Raw genomic sequence first — 14,333 nt, 5'->3', positions numbered from 1 at the left:
CTAAATACTTGGTCTATGGTGTTCAAATAAAGAATGTCTTTTGCAGTAGAACAGCAATGGTTATATCCTACTGTAGCTAGAATACACTGAAAATACATTCCTTTTCATGCAATTTTCTTTGATATAAACATGCTTATATAAGCAAATAGAGTGTCTTGTCTATTTACCTTATATAGAACCTCGCTAACCCACTCTATAAACATGCATTAACACTTTCTTCTAGTCAGCTGTATATTAGTATTATGGCCATACAGACAAACTGATAATGCATATGCAATGCGGCATAGAAGTCCCTCACTGTCTAATCACTGAAGTAGAAATGCATATACAAGCAAATCTCTACGTAGCGTCTTGTCCTTCAGCCAAATTAGACAAGGTAATAACCAGCATCATTTTACATTACAAGCTTGAAAGAGGATTTCATGCCTTCAAGAGAGAAAAAGCCAAGAAGACATAATAATAATGATTTTACATACAAACAGTTACTAAACAAACATTGAAGAAATAGTGATGTTTTGCATACTATAGAGAGAAAAGAGCTTTGTTTGCATATGAACATTCTATGTTTTCTGCTAATTCTCTACCAAGTGAGTGCTGCACTAAGCTTTTCTAATCTAAGTAGCTTAAAAGACCTACTAATTAAAGATGATAGGCTTGGGTATGTAAAAATTAACCCAATGGGAGCATTGAGCCAGTACTATACATATCTTCTCCATCAAAGCGGCTGCATGCATAACAAGCGATTCTTTTCCCCTGAGATAAACATTTTCTATAGCTTGAAAGGTGTTAAGCCACGCATAGGCAACATAAAACATCTATATAAACGAAATTATCTTGATGACAAAGCACATTTACCCGATGCCAATAATGAAATAGAATGCTATTTAGAAGACTACCACAACACTCTTATTAAAATGTTCCCATCCACATTGCATAAATTAAGTATTAATTCGCCCTACAGCAAAGGCTTCACTATTTTTCTTTTAAATATACAGGATAAAAAAGTTGTGTACCATCTGCTGGCCTCGCTGCTGTTGATTTCTGAAGGAGTAGACATACCACTGGAGTTCCAATCATGCAGTAATTACTCAGAGCTTATTTTGTACAGAAGCAACAGAGATAAAGCCAGTGCACACTTTATCATTAAAATGTATCCAATAGTTGAGAGATCGTTTAGTTCTACCACATATGGGAAAAAAACGTTTCGCAAGAGCCATGCAGAGACTATTATCCGATTTTTCATAAAAAACAGAAACAATCCACTCTTGCATGACAAAGGCCCATTTTCATATCCTAAAACATGGGAAGCCTTTAAGACTGGAATGTTTATGAATAGCCCAAAATTTCTTATACAGACATACATATATGAGTTTATTAAAACCCCGCCGGAAATGGCATTTCTTATTAAGTCAGTGCATACTCTATTGCATGAGCAGATGGTGTATGAAGAAAAGCAAGAAGCTGATGAGATAAAAAGGATCATCACATGCAAACCCAAGAGCCATGCATCATTTCTTAAAAAGCCTTTCAGTATTCTATTCAAAACCATTAAAAAAACTGTTCATAAAACAGAGCCAGAAAGTAAAATAGACTCAGAAAATAGGACTGATTCAAAACCTCCCATAATTATGCCATTAGCACATATTGTCTTTAAAAGCCTCTTTGTTTCATATAATTCGCAGTTTTCGTTAGATAAATCTATTAGCCAGGTTCTGAGCATAATTGAAAATATCAAAAGGTCTTCTAAGACCAAGTTTATTTCTTTTAAGATCTTTGAAAATAATCCAAATATATTGTATCCGAGTACCACATATGGAAACTGGGATCTAGAGCATATAATAATGGAGGGCATAAAAAGACCCCATCAAAAACCCACTTTGATAACAATGAACACCGCTATTCTTTATCTATTTGAATGCTTTATGTATCACCCTGAGAACTCAGAATATGTTTTAACACACCTTCCACGCAGTGCATCCAATGCATTGAAAAAATTCTTTACTAACCACCCAACTCCACATGCCACTATAAAAGGTAAAGTTTTACATGAGTGGAATGGCGTTGTTTCTAATCTTTTAGAGGGCATGGTAGAGTATACTGATGAAAATAGAACTAATCTCAAGCCAGGCCTTTTGAACATGTTTACTGCAATTTGTGTATTATCAGGAATGTATCCCTTGGTAAAACATGATCTTATGCGTTTAAGAGAAATGGCAAGAGAAAAGAAAAATCTTAAAAGTATATACAGCAAAGTATCCAGACAAATGGAGGATCTTTTTATAAAAATCTCTGGATACGGTAAGAATGGCTCTAGATCTAGTGAGATATACTCAGAAAGCACCCCCACTGTACGCCCAAATCTGGATATAAAAGTAAACTTTGTTGGTATGGATGAACTAATAGTACAGACGGATCAAACTGAGCTATTTGGAGACCTTACTTTGAGCTACATACAAGATGGACTAGAAGAATCACTAGAGTTGAACATAAGAGAGGATACTATGTATGTTTTTTATCCTAATTCAAAGAGAAACCGAATGTCTAGCTTTACATACGAATTATTTACTTACATAGCCAAAAACCTCTCTAGCCGCAGAAATATGGCTGAGTTGGCACTTGCAAACTATATACAATACCAGCTCAGAGTCTTTAACTGCGAGGATGATATGCTAATAAAAACACTCTCCCATGAGGCCAGACAAATTACAAAAGGCACCCACCATGGGTTAGAAAGATTTTTTATGATTGGGCCCATATATCAATACGATTATAAAAAGAACATAGCCATATGTGCTTTAATGAATGATCTGAAGAATACTCTGTTCAATAACACACCGAGTATTCGCATGGTTTCTAACATTATAGGAAGTATAATACCCCATACAGAAGCTCTTCAGAAGGAGCTTCTTTCAATTCTTTTCTATGCAGCGAATTATGAAAATTTATATCCAAATATATGTATTAGCAGTCAAATATCTAAACACTACAAGCTTGATGAATACACTGTGATCAAGCTTCTGGATTACTTAGCACACCTAGAGTCGGTAGAGGGAATTCTGAAATGCCTAAGCATCTATCTAAATATAGGTGAGTACCCAATTATACACTGTTTATTTCATTTATTGGAGCTTGCACCATTGCATGTGAAACAACGTATGCTTGCTTGTCTTACTATAGGGGGTAAAACCATTAAATATCTCAATGATCTTGAAAATATTGCTAAAGATGCAAGAGCAAAGGCGAGAGCAAAAGCAGGAGTAAAATGCATACCTGGCGAGGATGTTCAAAATGCCAATCTTTTTTGGCTTATATGGATGAGTATAGCATGTCACGAAGCCCCCGTATATGCGATAGTTATCAAAGGCTGCTATGATTCAGTTGAGTTCCAGAATAATAAGATAGATACTGGAGTGGATCACTATCTACAATATTCTGCAAATTCACTATATACTCTCACACATATGAAAAGACACCTATGCATCCAGTTTATTAGAAAAAGCAATGATAAATTCTTGGCTATTCGGAAGATTTTTGAAGATAGAATAGCAAAAGAAAAGCATCTTCTGGAAATCCGAAAAAAGCTTCTATCATAGATTAATAGCATACCAGAAACCTGCAACAATGAGTATATGTTTTCTATTCCAATTAAGAATATTTTTGTATGGAGAATAGTGTACACATTTGTCTCTTGTATGTTTAAGCTGTTTTAATCCATTGTTGTTGTGTGAAAACAACTTTTAGCAAATCTCTTAAGTGAAATTTTCTATGTCCTCTTGGTTTTCTCTGCTATGTGGACATGAAATCCTCTTTCATGTTTGTAATATAAAGTGAGCCTAGTCATTGTCTTCTCCATTTTGGCTGTAGGCCAACATGTTATATGGGGCTGTACTTGGCCTCTGCGCCACAGTCCATCTGCGATATTAGGTTGTTTGAACTATAATACTGATCTATGGTAGGCTAGAGATTTACAAATAGATGGCAAGAAATAAATATATCCAAATTTAGTATGATCAGATATAATATCTCAAGAGGGGAAACTTGGCCGCACATATATACTAGACTTTTCATATGTACGTTATATTGGGTAATTTTAAGTGAAATATATTGATCAACATATAGATCCTGAACAACCAATAGAAACGACTTACAAACCCCCTAAATTTATCCGTTATTATATATCGAAAATGATTTATTTTATTTAATGAAAACGCATTCTTACGTTATTTGGATGAAGGCAGTTGCTTTAATCAGTGTTCTACTGATGAGCACTCATAGAGCAGATTTATCAATAAGCGAAGTAGAGACTACTCTGCAGTTTGAAATTGCAACGGATTCTTCTCAAGTAGTGATAAATCCGGATGGACCTCTTAACTTCCTCCGGGGGTACATCTACCAGAAGATGGAGTGCATGTACAACAAAAGATTCTTCTCCCCACAGATCAATACAGATTACGAATTAAAAGTGAATACAGACATATTTAATCTAGAAAATCTCTATATATACACTAGAGAAGAACAAAAGGACGAAGCATACGAAGCACTACCAGAGAATAAAATGGATAAATACGCTGAGCAGTACCACAAGCATCTGATTGAGCTGTTTCCATCGCCCACTGGAGACATAACAATTGAAACACGAGGGAACCAGTCCTTTGTTCAATTTCTGCGAGCAAAAACAACAGAGGAGCACTCTTTAAAAATTCTAGCCATGCTGCTGCTTTTCTCAGAGGGAGTGATCATTCCCATTGATGTCAGCAACAAGGTACTGAAGGTCTATGAAACAGATAAAAAAGACAAAATATACTTTGAAGTGAGCATGGTAATCCCATGGTTCAATAAAGAATCAGAAAAAGAAGAAAACTTCCAACAAAAGAAAGTTAAACAAATGATCAACTTTTTCAAGGAGTATGCAACCAATCAGGAAGTACTTAGCATGATGGTGGACAAGTGCTCACAAGAGGAGGTTGTGGCAGGAAAGTTCTTGGACAGTCCAAAGTTCCTGATCCAGTCATACATATTCGGGTTTATTGACAGTGCAGACTGTGCAACTGAATTTATTCAGACTGTGCACACTATGACAGAGAAGTATGCACCAAAGACAGAAGCACCCAGCAAAGATGACTCTGTATATGATAGACTATTCATGCCTGCTGGAACTGTAACAGGAACAGACTGCGCAGCTTTAATGAAGAAGACTCAAGAGACTTTAAATGCGTACCGAGTCTTCCCATTTGCAGATAGCACACAGGTCCCTGCATACAGATCGCTTCCTCTGTACAACCGGAAAGACAAGTTGTTTTCTACTGATCGGTTGAAAGACTACAGCAACTGTGTGGATTGCATGATTCTCTCTCTCTTCTGCTGTCTGGCATATGATCCAGCAAAGGGAATTTATCGGACAGACCATATGGAAAATATTTCTGAAGAGCTTGAAGAATTCTTCGCTCCAGAGAACCAGCCATTTGACACAACAAAGGCTAAGTTGCAGAAGGAGTGGTGCAGAGTTGTTGCAGACCTAGACGAGCCTAGCATTGCATACTGCAAGGAAAGAAACGAGCTAGACTGCGGTCTTATAAACATGCTCATGGTTATTGCTGAAGTGATAAATGCTCCAAAGGAAGAAAAGAAGAAAATACTTGGGTTTTCTCAGAGTTTAAATGATAAACATGGGAAACTAGAGAAAGACTTATGTGATGCTATTAAAGAATACACAGAGGTGCTATTAAAAAGGCTATCAAAAACAGAAAATATTCAAGTCGAGTTTTCTGAGTTTACAAGTGATAACTATAATGATGAAAGATATGATCTATCTGGCGATATTACTATAACATTTGAGCATAGCTCCATTCAAAATACGATAGTCATAGGCATCGACCCTGCCCATAGTACCATTGACATGAAGCCAATTATTATGAAAAAAAAGGATGACCGAATAGAAAAAATGACTAAAATAGCAGGCATTTGTAACAATGGGTCTACATTTGTTGAAAACTTGTTTTCTACATATATGAGATATGAAATACGAAAGATTGACAGACCCAAGAAGAGTGAGGAGTTTATGAGGCAGCAGGTGCGCAAAACTGCAGAGAACAAGTTTGAAGACATTAATAGACTACTATTAGTGAAAAAAATTAATGGCTTAAAATACAAGAAGGAGTTATTTAACTATTCTATTATGCACGCCACGAACCAAAAGCTATCTCCTGATCATCCTATTGTTCGCTTTACCTCCAACATAATAGGAAGCATAGAGCTAAATAATTGGAATGCTCAAGTCTATATGATTCCATCAATTGTTTTTGCAGATCTGCATACTAAAAACGGCAGTAATCTTAACTACCCGAATATAAAATTTTCAGAGGAAAGATATAAGCTTATATGTATTAATTCAAACGCCAGTTTCTTCATTGATTATGCATTCGATTGTAATATGGATGTTTTCGTAAGATGGATTAAGTTCTGCATAGACAACCTCTATACTCAAACTAAGACAACTTTAAATCCATTATTAGACCCTTTAATTAATAGAAGGATTTGCAAACATATATTTAAAAATGGAACTATGGAGTGTGCTAATGAGATTAAAAGCATCCTAGTCGAAAAATACAATGGAGGCGATGAGGTACTAAACATTGTACACCTCGTGTGGGTTTTCTATCTCTGTCTTGAGGAAACCCCGGATCTAAAGTTGATTAAGGCGAATATAAATGCCATCCAAGAGATTAAGCTCTTTCCAAGTAGATTTAATCTTTATGTTGATGATTTTTTTGTATTCCACCAGGTGGTTGAAAATCTGAATGCTATGAAAGACCATATATGCGAAGATGATAATGACCTTGATAAGTTTTTCTTGGTTATTAACTTTTTTAAAGGCGTATATAATCCTTCTTTCAAGTGAAGTATAAATCCTATTACTCTTTGAAGCGCACAGTCGCTTTTCTAGACAGAGAGGTTTTTCTGCTCATTTACAATAAAGACTTCTCTTTAAATTATTTTTAAATAATTTTATTTAAATAATTCTTCACGTATACATTTTTTATAAAGTGGTGTTGATTTACTTTTATTATGGAAAGATCTTGGAAAATCGCAAAAACGCACATATTTAAAGAACCATCTTCCTGTAGAGGAGACAATGCGTGGATGAATATATAGGGGCATTTCCACTCTTCAAACGCATGAAGATCTTCAAATGGGTCTGTAGAGTCAGAAATCAGAGTGCTTCTGTATTATACTTGTGAGAGCCGAATTATCATAATAAACCAGCATGTATATATGAATAGCACTTTACTGAACACAATTGAGCTTTTTCAAATAGTAGAATTACACTGTTAAACCGTTATAATTTATTATTTTGTTCTTTATTATAAAACTCACTTCATCTTCTATTATGCTATAGAGCTAATCTTGAGTTTTATGCTGGAGAGTAAAGAGAGCTTCTGCATTGAGTAAGTAATAGATATGCATATTGGCTTTTGGATTATTTAGGTGATGGCAGGCCAGCACGCTACGAGAAGCTCTTTTCGTTTATATAAAGCTATTTTATGGCTTATACTCTTAGCTTTATTTATATATAGTCAAATAATTAATTATTGATCGATGTGATTAATAGTTAGCTTTTGGAACTTACACATAGATCCGTATGGCAATGATAGATGGAGTTTATATACAGAGAAAAGATAATAAATGAGGCGATGAGACAATTCGCAAACTGGTTTAATATTTCTAAGGAAAACCAGCTTACAGCATTGCATTTCTATTAAGTGTTTCTTTATAATGAGTAGCGCCATTAAATATATAGGTTTTTATGGGTTTTCTCTATTTTGTATTCTTCATATGCTAATTTGGTTTCCACATATTTAAAATTTCTTAAATAAGAAAGAATAATATTTGTTTAGTATTGTGCGGATTTAAATACTAAGTTATAAATTAAAAAGACAGTAGAAAATACAATTTGAGAACAAAAATGTATGAAAAGAAACTCTTCTAATACTTCTTGTTATATAAGGTATGGAACAAACTGATGCTGCTTTGCAAAAAATACATTAAATCCATCGCAGGGCACAAAGAAACAGTAAAGAGGCCACACTCCATTAAATATTTTGAGTGTAAAATAATTTAAATGGAGAAAGGTATGAAAGAGGATCTTTATACTAAAGAGACCATCACAATAGACAATACAAAGCTAGAGGTGTACAAACACAACAATGGCATATTATTTGTGCCAAATACGAAAAATAACTGCAAAGCAGTGAGCTCCATAACAACAAAAAGCATACAGAGTGTATACACAATTCTTGAAGAGAAAGAAGAGGAGCCAGCAACAAGCACATACACTAAATACCTATACCTGCTTAAAAAAAGAGCAGCCAGTGCAAGGCGGACTAATAAGAAATAGCTATAGAATACACATTTAAAGGCAGCAGCAATTTAAATTTAATTATATTTAAATTTTTAAATGACACACAATACTGGGCTCTCCTCTCGTACCAAAATTGCCTTTCTAGCAGATGAGGCAACAATTAGTGGATTTAGCCTCACAGGAATCAATGGATCTGAGTGGGCATGCCAGTCCGTACATGGGGTGTTTAACTATTTTCATGTGGTGTCTGAAAATACTGAGCCTGCTGAGGTAATATCTAAATACAGTATATTCATAGAAAGAAAAGAAATAGCAATTATATTTCTCGGAAGAAAGGCTGCAGATGTCTTGAAGGAAGAGATTTCAAAAAGAAAAGAGATGTTTCCATTGATAATGGAGATTCCTTCCAAAAACACTGCACCAAGTATAACTGAAATAAAATTAATGAAGAGGCTAAAGGAGCTCTCAGTGGCAAATACAAAATAAATCCAAGTATAGAACACGCCATGATATTCTGTAAGACTGCACAGCTTAAGGGCAAACAACATACGACCTAAGCATGTTTATTAATACAACCAAGACAGCCTATGCACAATAAGCTAATCTAGAAGAGAGCGATCAATTTCTATGCCCAGTATGCTATTTACGCCATTTTTATCTAAATAATCGATTAAATCATTGCTATTGATATCTTCCTCATTCTTCTGCAGGACATTTCTCAAGAGCGGGTCGTTCTCCATGCATATTTCTGAGAGAGAAATAATTTCATTCACAGGGAAATTAAGCTGGGTGCCTAGCTCTCTTACAATCCACTCCAGTGTAAGAACCCGGTTAATAAGGGCAGTGTGAGGCTCCTTGGTAAGGCCAAGGATCTTTCGTGTCTGGACAAGCCCTCTTCTTTCTGCACTTTTTGCCTTTCTTTCATGTACAGCAAGATTTCTTTTTGTGCTTCGAAGGATCTCCTTCAGCCGGCCATTCTCCTCCTGGAGGTCGTCCACTTTCTTGTAGAGGTCTCTCACATGGTCTCTCTCCTGCCTGCCATTCTTCTTCAGCTCTGAAATAATCTCGTCTTTTGCATGCAGCTCTCTTAAAAGCCTATCAGTCCGCTCCATGCTCGCTGCAAAATAATTTAGAATGTTTATAATATAAAAGTAATAGAGCGTTCTTTATTCCACCTCATCGGAAAGACTTCTGGTATCTTGCACGGGCTCCCGGTCCTCCGGCCTTCTTTGGCTCCTTTCTTCTAGAGTCGGCTACAACCATGTATCTGTCGTACTTGGTGATAACATCCTTGATATCTGCTCTGAGCTGTTCGTCAACATACTTACCGTAGTATGCAATTAGTGACTTTGCAAGTGCTTGTCTGACAGCATACAGCTTGGTTACATCTCCTCCTCCTCGAACTTCTACATTGAAAGAGAGGCCTTCGTAGTACTTTTTATCTAGAATGGTGAACAGCTCCATAACCTTTGACAGGATCATCTTTGGGCTGAATAGGTGCAATGGCCTCTTGTTGACCACTATCTCAAATTTCCCAGTGTTTTTACATGTGCTAACGGCTACGGCTGTCTTTTTGGCTCCTTTTGCTGTTATGCTCTGAATACTCATACAAGGGGAGTAAAAAATTAAAATATTTATCATTTTCACACAAGTGAACGGGTTGGCTTTAATAGGCGTGTATACAGCTTGTCTACCGCAGTGCAAGTGTTGTGCCGTGTGCATGCTCCGTTTTCTGCAGATTCTTCCAAGTTTCGCATGTTTGGACAAATTTCCTTCCTCTGAGAAAGTATTTAAATACTTTTTTTTAATTCTTTGTACAGGGATATGAAGCATAATAACGCATTAACCACCGGACACTACAAAAAGACTTCTCTGAAATACAAGACATGGTTCCACCAGCCAATCCAGAAGAAGCTTAGAAGCCAGCTGAGAAAGGAGAAGGCACAGAAGATCGCTCCAATGAACGTAGAGCTACTTAGACCCATTGTAAGAGCAAACAGCAGAAGATACAACATCAACCAGAGACTTGGAAGAGGATTTTCTATTGTTGAGGTTATGCAGGCCGGATTAGACGTAAAGCAGGCAAGACAGCTAGGAATATCTGTCAACATGCAGAGATACACCAGATCAGTTGAGTCCCTTAACTTAAACGTAGAGAGAATCAAGGAGTATCTATCAAAGATCACTGTCTATGAAACAAAGAAGGAGGCACTTGAGGCAGGCGCAGTACAGCACAAGTCTACTATTATGCCAATAGAAAAGAAGAAGATTGTTATCCAGTCTATGCCTCTGTCTGAGGTCAAGTCCGAGGTGGCAGCATGCGACGAGATGTTCAAGCTAAGAGAAGAGACAATCAGAATGAAGTCATGGAAAGAGAAGCACGGCCTTCTGAAGCCACTTAACCCAAAGCACAGACAGGAAGCTATGAAATAAAAAATTGGTTCAGTTCGCACTTTTATGGCCAGCTGAAGAGTAGAAGACTCATGTGAGGGCTTCTTAAATATTCAGTGGAAATAAGAAATAAAGATAAGAATTTATTTAATTAGAACTGATATCTTTTTCGCGGTGTCTCTATTGAAGTATTTCCCGCAAATAAGCTTTACCTCAATCTCTGCCTTTCTTGTGGAAATAAAGCTAGCCAGTGCAGGGACTTTGAAGAATACATCCGTTCCTTTCTGGCATGGTGTAAATGAATAGGACGCCAGGACCACCTCATTGTTTACTTCTAAGATGCATTCCCACGTATATGGAAGGTCATCAAAATACATTGGTGCATGCACTGCCTCAGAGCTGGTTCCTTGCACCTTTATGGGGTGCTTTTCTAATGAAGACGGGTACTGGTCCTCATAGTTCTGCTCTAAATCATCCAGGTCTCCAGAGTCACTGGCCTTGCTTTCATTTTTTACAATAGTAGGACGCGTATACGAATTCAACCCATCTCTGTCTATGTGTATTTTCACTATTGTATCAACGGAGCCGGTCACATACATTCCATCCTTGACTAGGCCATCAAACATATTATATACATCAATTCCAGTAATATTTATCTTAAACATCTTGCGGTCAACTGCAGTGTTTTCATCGATTTTTTTGTTCTGGTACTGTGCAATAAACACATCGCTGAAAGGAAGCCCTGCCTGCATTTGGTAGTATATGGGGTCCGGAACACTTTGCACAACACTTCTTTCCAAGTCCATTGCAATGCCATAGAGAGAGCTGCTTTTGAAAGCCGACGCAAGTTTTCTTATTGCATTCGAGGATAGAACCAGCGAGTTCTGCAGGCACTCTATATCCTGCGCATCAATTAAGGAAAGAACTTCTGGATCTCTTAAAAGAAGCATGGACACGCATAGAATAAATACATTTGTGTCCAGAGGAAGAGTGAATCCACACTTGTCCTTGATGGTTTCTCTTAGTTTATCTATGTTCTTTTTGGGCGTTTTCTCGCTGTACTGCGATATCTCTACTGTGTACTTGCTCAGTAGGGCGAGAAGGCCAATGACATCCTCAACTGAAATGTGTTTTAGAGCGCTGTACAGCGACTCAGTACTTCTGTATAGAATCCCGCTTGAGGAGTATTCAAAAGAATACATCCACATGTATGAGACACACTTGGGAAGCAGAACACCAAGCACAAGCACATACAAAAAGATAAGAATAATCGGATTGTACTTGCTCATGACCCAGGAAGGTATGGCTATTGTGTGGTTGTTTACCACAGGCGCATCTCCAAAGGCATCCCAACGCTCTCTTGCCTTTTCATCCAAAAGAAGATCCTTTGCCTTAAGTATCCGCTGCACAAGCTTCTTTTGTGCAGTTCTGTCCATCTTTGTAAACTTGGCCTTTCTCACAGTCTTGCGGTATGCTGCCTCTATCTCTTTATGTGTTGCATTTTGAGAAACATTCAGAAGAGTATACGGGTTGTTGTCTGTGTTTTTCCCATACTGGTTGCATAGTATATTATATACAGGCACCGCAAGCAGAAGCACCAAACCATACAAAAGCCACCTGTACTTGTTGAATCGGTATTTCTTCTTCATACCAAGGCATTGATTGCATTTACAGCTGGTCTTTGTTTTTTGTGTTCCAGATGCAAAGTAGACAACTGTAATACTTGGAATAAGTAAGCCAACAGCTAGCAAAGAAGAGGAAAGCCCAGTTGTATCATATCCATTCGTGTCCATTAGTGTTAATTTACAAAATAAATAAATAATGTATAAATTAATATAGAATGCTTGCGCGTACACAAGGTATAGTCAAACATCATAATATAAGAAGTACATATAAATAAGAAAAAAGAAAACAAAAGGAGCATACGCTAGGTTGCCTGAATATTACGACCAAACATATGCTAATCACATGAATACCGCAGTCTTCTAAGTCAGTTAGCTTATTTTTGAATATCGCAAGGGTCATAAAGCATGGCTCTCTGTGCATAGACCATGAACGCAAAGCGCTATTTTTAACGTGCTCTGTATAGATGTAAATGCATTGTGCAGTGAATGTATGCTATTTTTATAGATATATTTTAATAATCTCAACAAACATTTTCCCTATTCCTGCTTCTATCTGAAGGACAGATATTGCTAGTGTTACTGAATGCATATCTACAATAGGTTAAAAAAAGAATCTTAAACATATAATATGCTGGTTGGATAGAAGAAAATCCGTATTGAGAATTTCTGCAAAAAAAGCTGCATAAAATGTGCTAAGTAAGGGTGTGGGTTAGAAGCTTACTTAGAGATGGGTCTGTTCTGGAAAATAGTAACTATGCAGGGAATGCATATGCAAGGCAGCGTGTATAGAAAAATAGAGTGTAGATATAAGAAGTATGCTTACATAAGAGTGCATTCTATGCATGGGTGAGCAGATAGAGTGGCTCGCTTAGCGTGGAAAGTCAGCTCAAAGGGAAGTGATTTGATCAAATAAGAAGGAGGTTCGCTAGTAGGAAGCCTTCATAAAGAAAAGCGAGGGGGAGAAACACCACCTATGGGCAATGCATAAAATCAGCAAAAAGTGCCTACAGTTGCAAAGAATAAAATGAGAAAATATTAGAAGAATTTGCAAAATGGATGGACGGTTTAAGAAGACGTTTGGACAGCACATTCTAAAGAACCCAGGAATTGTGACAACAATGATAGATAGAGCAAAGATTAAGCCAACCGACACGGTTTTGGAGATAGGCCCGGGAACTGGAAATCTGACACTAAAGCTCTTGGACAAGTGCAAGCGAGTGGTTGCCATAGAGAAGGACAGAAAGATTGCATCTGATTTGATAAAAAGAGTGGGCAGCAGAAAGACCAAGCTGCAGCTGCTAATAGATGATGCAATCGAAGTGGAGTACCCATACTTTGATCTGTGCGTGTCGAACACACCATACCAAATAAGCAGTCCGCTTGTGTTCAAGCTGTTGAACTATCCGTTTAGGGCATGCGTGCTGATGTTCCAGAAGGAGTTTGCTGACAGACTCTGTGCCACAGCAGGAACAAGCAACTATTGCAGACTCTCAGTCTCTGTGCAGATCCGAGCAACAGTGACGCATGTCATGAAAGTCTCAAGAAAGAACTTTAGGCCGCCCCCCAAGGTAGAGTCAAGCATCGTGCGCATAGAGCCGCGGAGAAACAAGCTGGACATAGACCTAAACGAGTTTGATGGAATGCTAAGGATCTGCTTCAGCCGAAAGAACAAAACAATTGGATCAATATTCCGGCAGAGTACCATAAAGAACCTTCTCTTCCAGAACAGAGATAAAATAGCAGACATTCCCGAAGAAGAGGACACAAACAACGAAACAGTTATAGAAGAAAAGACCAAAATAACACCTCAGGAGGAGGAAGTGCTAAACAAAGTGCTGGAGGAAAGTAAGCTGGAGAAAGAAAGAGCAGCAAAAATGATTGTCGAGGACTTTCTGTTCCTTCTTATTAAATTTAAAGAAGCTGGTATCTCCTTTACTGCATAGGCCGGGTGGCCTGCA

The 14,333-nt window shown here is 37.4% G+C and overlaps 9 protein-coding genes across 9 annotated transcripts; 6 read left to right on the top strand and 3 right to left on the bottom strand.

Moving 5' to 3' along the window:
- Positions 1–551: 551 nt before the first annotated feature.
- Positions 552–3,593, top strand: NESG_00861 (uncharacterized protein; the record flags this gene model as incomplete). The annotated part of the gene is made up of 1 exon (XM_053048502.1): positions 552–3,593. The coding sequence occupies one exon, from the start codon at positions 552–554 to the stop codon at positions 3,591–3,593; it is 3,042 nt and encodes a 1,013-aa protein (XP_052905262.1).
- A 608-nt stretch (positions 3,594–4,201) lies between these two features.
- NESG_00860 (uncharacterized protein) lies at positions 4,202–6,898 on the top strand (the record flags this gene model as incomplete). Its single annotated transcript, XM_053048501.1, has 1 exon — positions 4,202–6,898. The coding sequence occupies one exon, from the start codon at positions 4,202–4,204 to the stop codon at positions 6,896–6,898; it is 2,697 nt and encodes an 898-aa protein (XP_052905261.1).
- Positions 6,899–8,131: 1,233 nt separating this feature from the next.
- NESG_00859 (uncharacterized protein) lies at positions 8,132–8,395 on the top strand (the record flags this gene model as incomplete). Its single annotated transcript, XM_053048500.1, has 1 exon — positions 8,132–8,395. One exon carries the CDS (start codon positions 8,132–8,134, stop codon positions 8,393–8,395), a length of 264 nt encoding a protein of 87 aa, XP_052905260.1.
- A 60-nt stretch (positions 8,396–8,455) lies between these two features.
- On the top strand, positions 8,456–8,845 carry NESG_00858 (ATP synthase (F/14-kDa) subunit; the record flags this gene model as incomplete). The annotated part of the gene is made up of 1 exon (XM_053048499.1): positions 8,456–8,845. One exon carries the CDS (start codon positions 8,456–8,458, stop codon positions 8,843–8,845), a length of 390 nt encoding a protein of 129 aa, XP_052905259.1.
- A 113-nt stretch (positions 8,846–8,958) lies between these two features.
- Positions 8,959–9,471, bottom strand: NESG_00857 (uncharacterized protein; the record flags this gene model as incomplete). Its single annotated transcript, XM_053048498.1, has 1 exon — positions 8,959–9,471. One exon carries the CDS (start codon positions 9,469–9,471, stop codon positions 8,959–8,961), a length of 513 nt encoding a protein of 170 aa, XP_052905258.1.
- Positions 9,472–9,535: 64 nt separating this feature from the next.
- On the bottom strand, positions 9,536–9,967 carry NESG_00856 (30S ribosomal protein S9; the record flags this gene model as incomplete). The annotated part of the gene is made up of 1 exon (XM_053048497.1): positions 9,536–9,967. One exon carries the CDS (start codon positions 9,965–9,967, stop codon positions 9,536–9,538), a length of 432 nt encoding a protein of 143 aa, XP_052905257.1.
- Positions 9,968–10,183: 216 nt separating this feature from the next.
- NESG_00855 (50S ribosomal protein L13e) lies at positions 10,184–10,792 on the top strand (the record flags this gene model as incomplete). The annotated part of the gene is made up of 1 exon (XM_053048496.1): positions 10,184–10,792. The coding sequence occupies one exon, from the start codon at positions 10,184–10,186 to the stop codon at positions 10,790–10,792; it is 609 nt and encodes a 202-aa protein (XP_052905256.1).
- A 101-nt stretch (positions 10,793–10,893) lies between these two features.
- NESG_00854 (uncharacterized protein) lies at positions 10,894–12,543 on the bottom strand (the record flags this gene model as incomplete). The annotated part of the gene is made up of 1 exon (XM_053048495.1): positions 10,894–12,543. One exon carries the CDS (start codon positions 12,541–12,543, stop codon positions 10,894–10,896), a length of 1,650 nt encoding a protein of 549 aa, XP_052905255.1.
- An 884-nt stretch (positions 12,544–13,427) lies between these two features.
- NESG_00853 (dimethyladenosine transferase) lies at positions 13,428–14,318 on the top strand (the record flags this gene model as incomplete). The annotated part of the gene is made up of 1 exon (XM_053048494.1): positions 13,428–14,318. One exon carries the CDS (start codon positions 13,428–13,430, stop codon positions 14,316–14,318), a length of 891 nt encoding a protein of 296 aa, XP_052905254.1.
- Between the last annotated feature and the right edge of the window lie 15 nt (positions 14,319–14,333).

Source organism: Nematocida ausubeli, assembly GCF_000738915.1.
Source record: "Nematocida ausubeli strain ERTm6 chromosome Unknown supercont2.2, whole genome shotgun sequence".
In the NCBI taxonomy this organism is placed as follows: Eukaryota; Fungi; Microsporidia; genus Nematocida; species Nematocida ausubeli.
The sequence above is the reverse complement of the archived record's forward strand: the minus strand, read 5'-3'. Positions and strand labels throughout refer to the sequence as shown.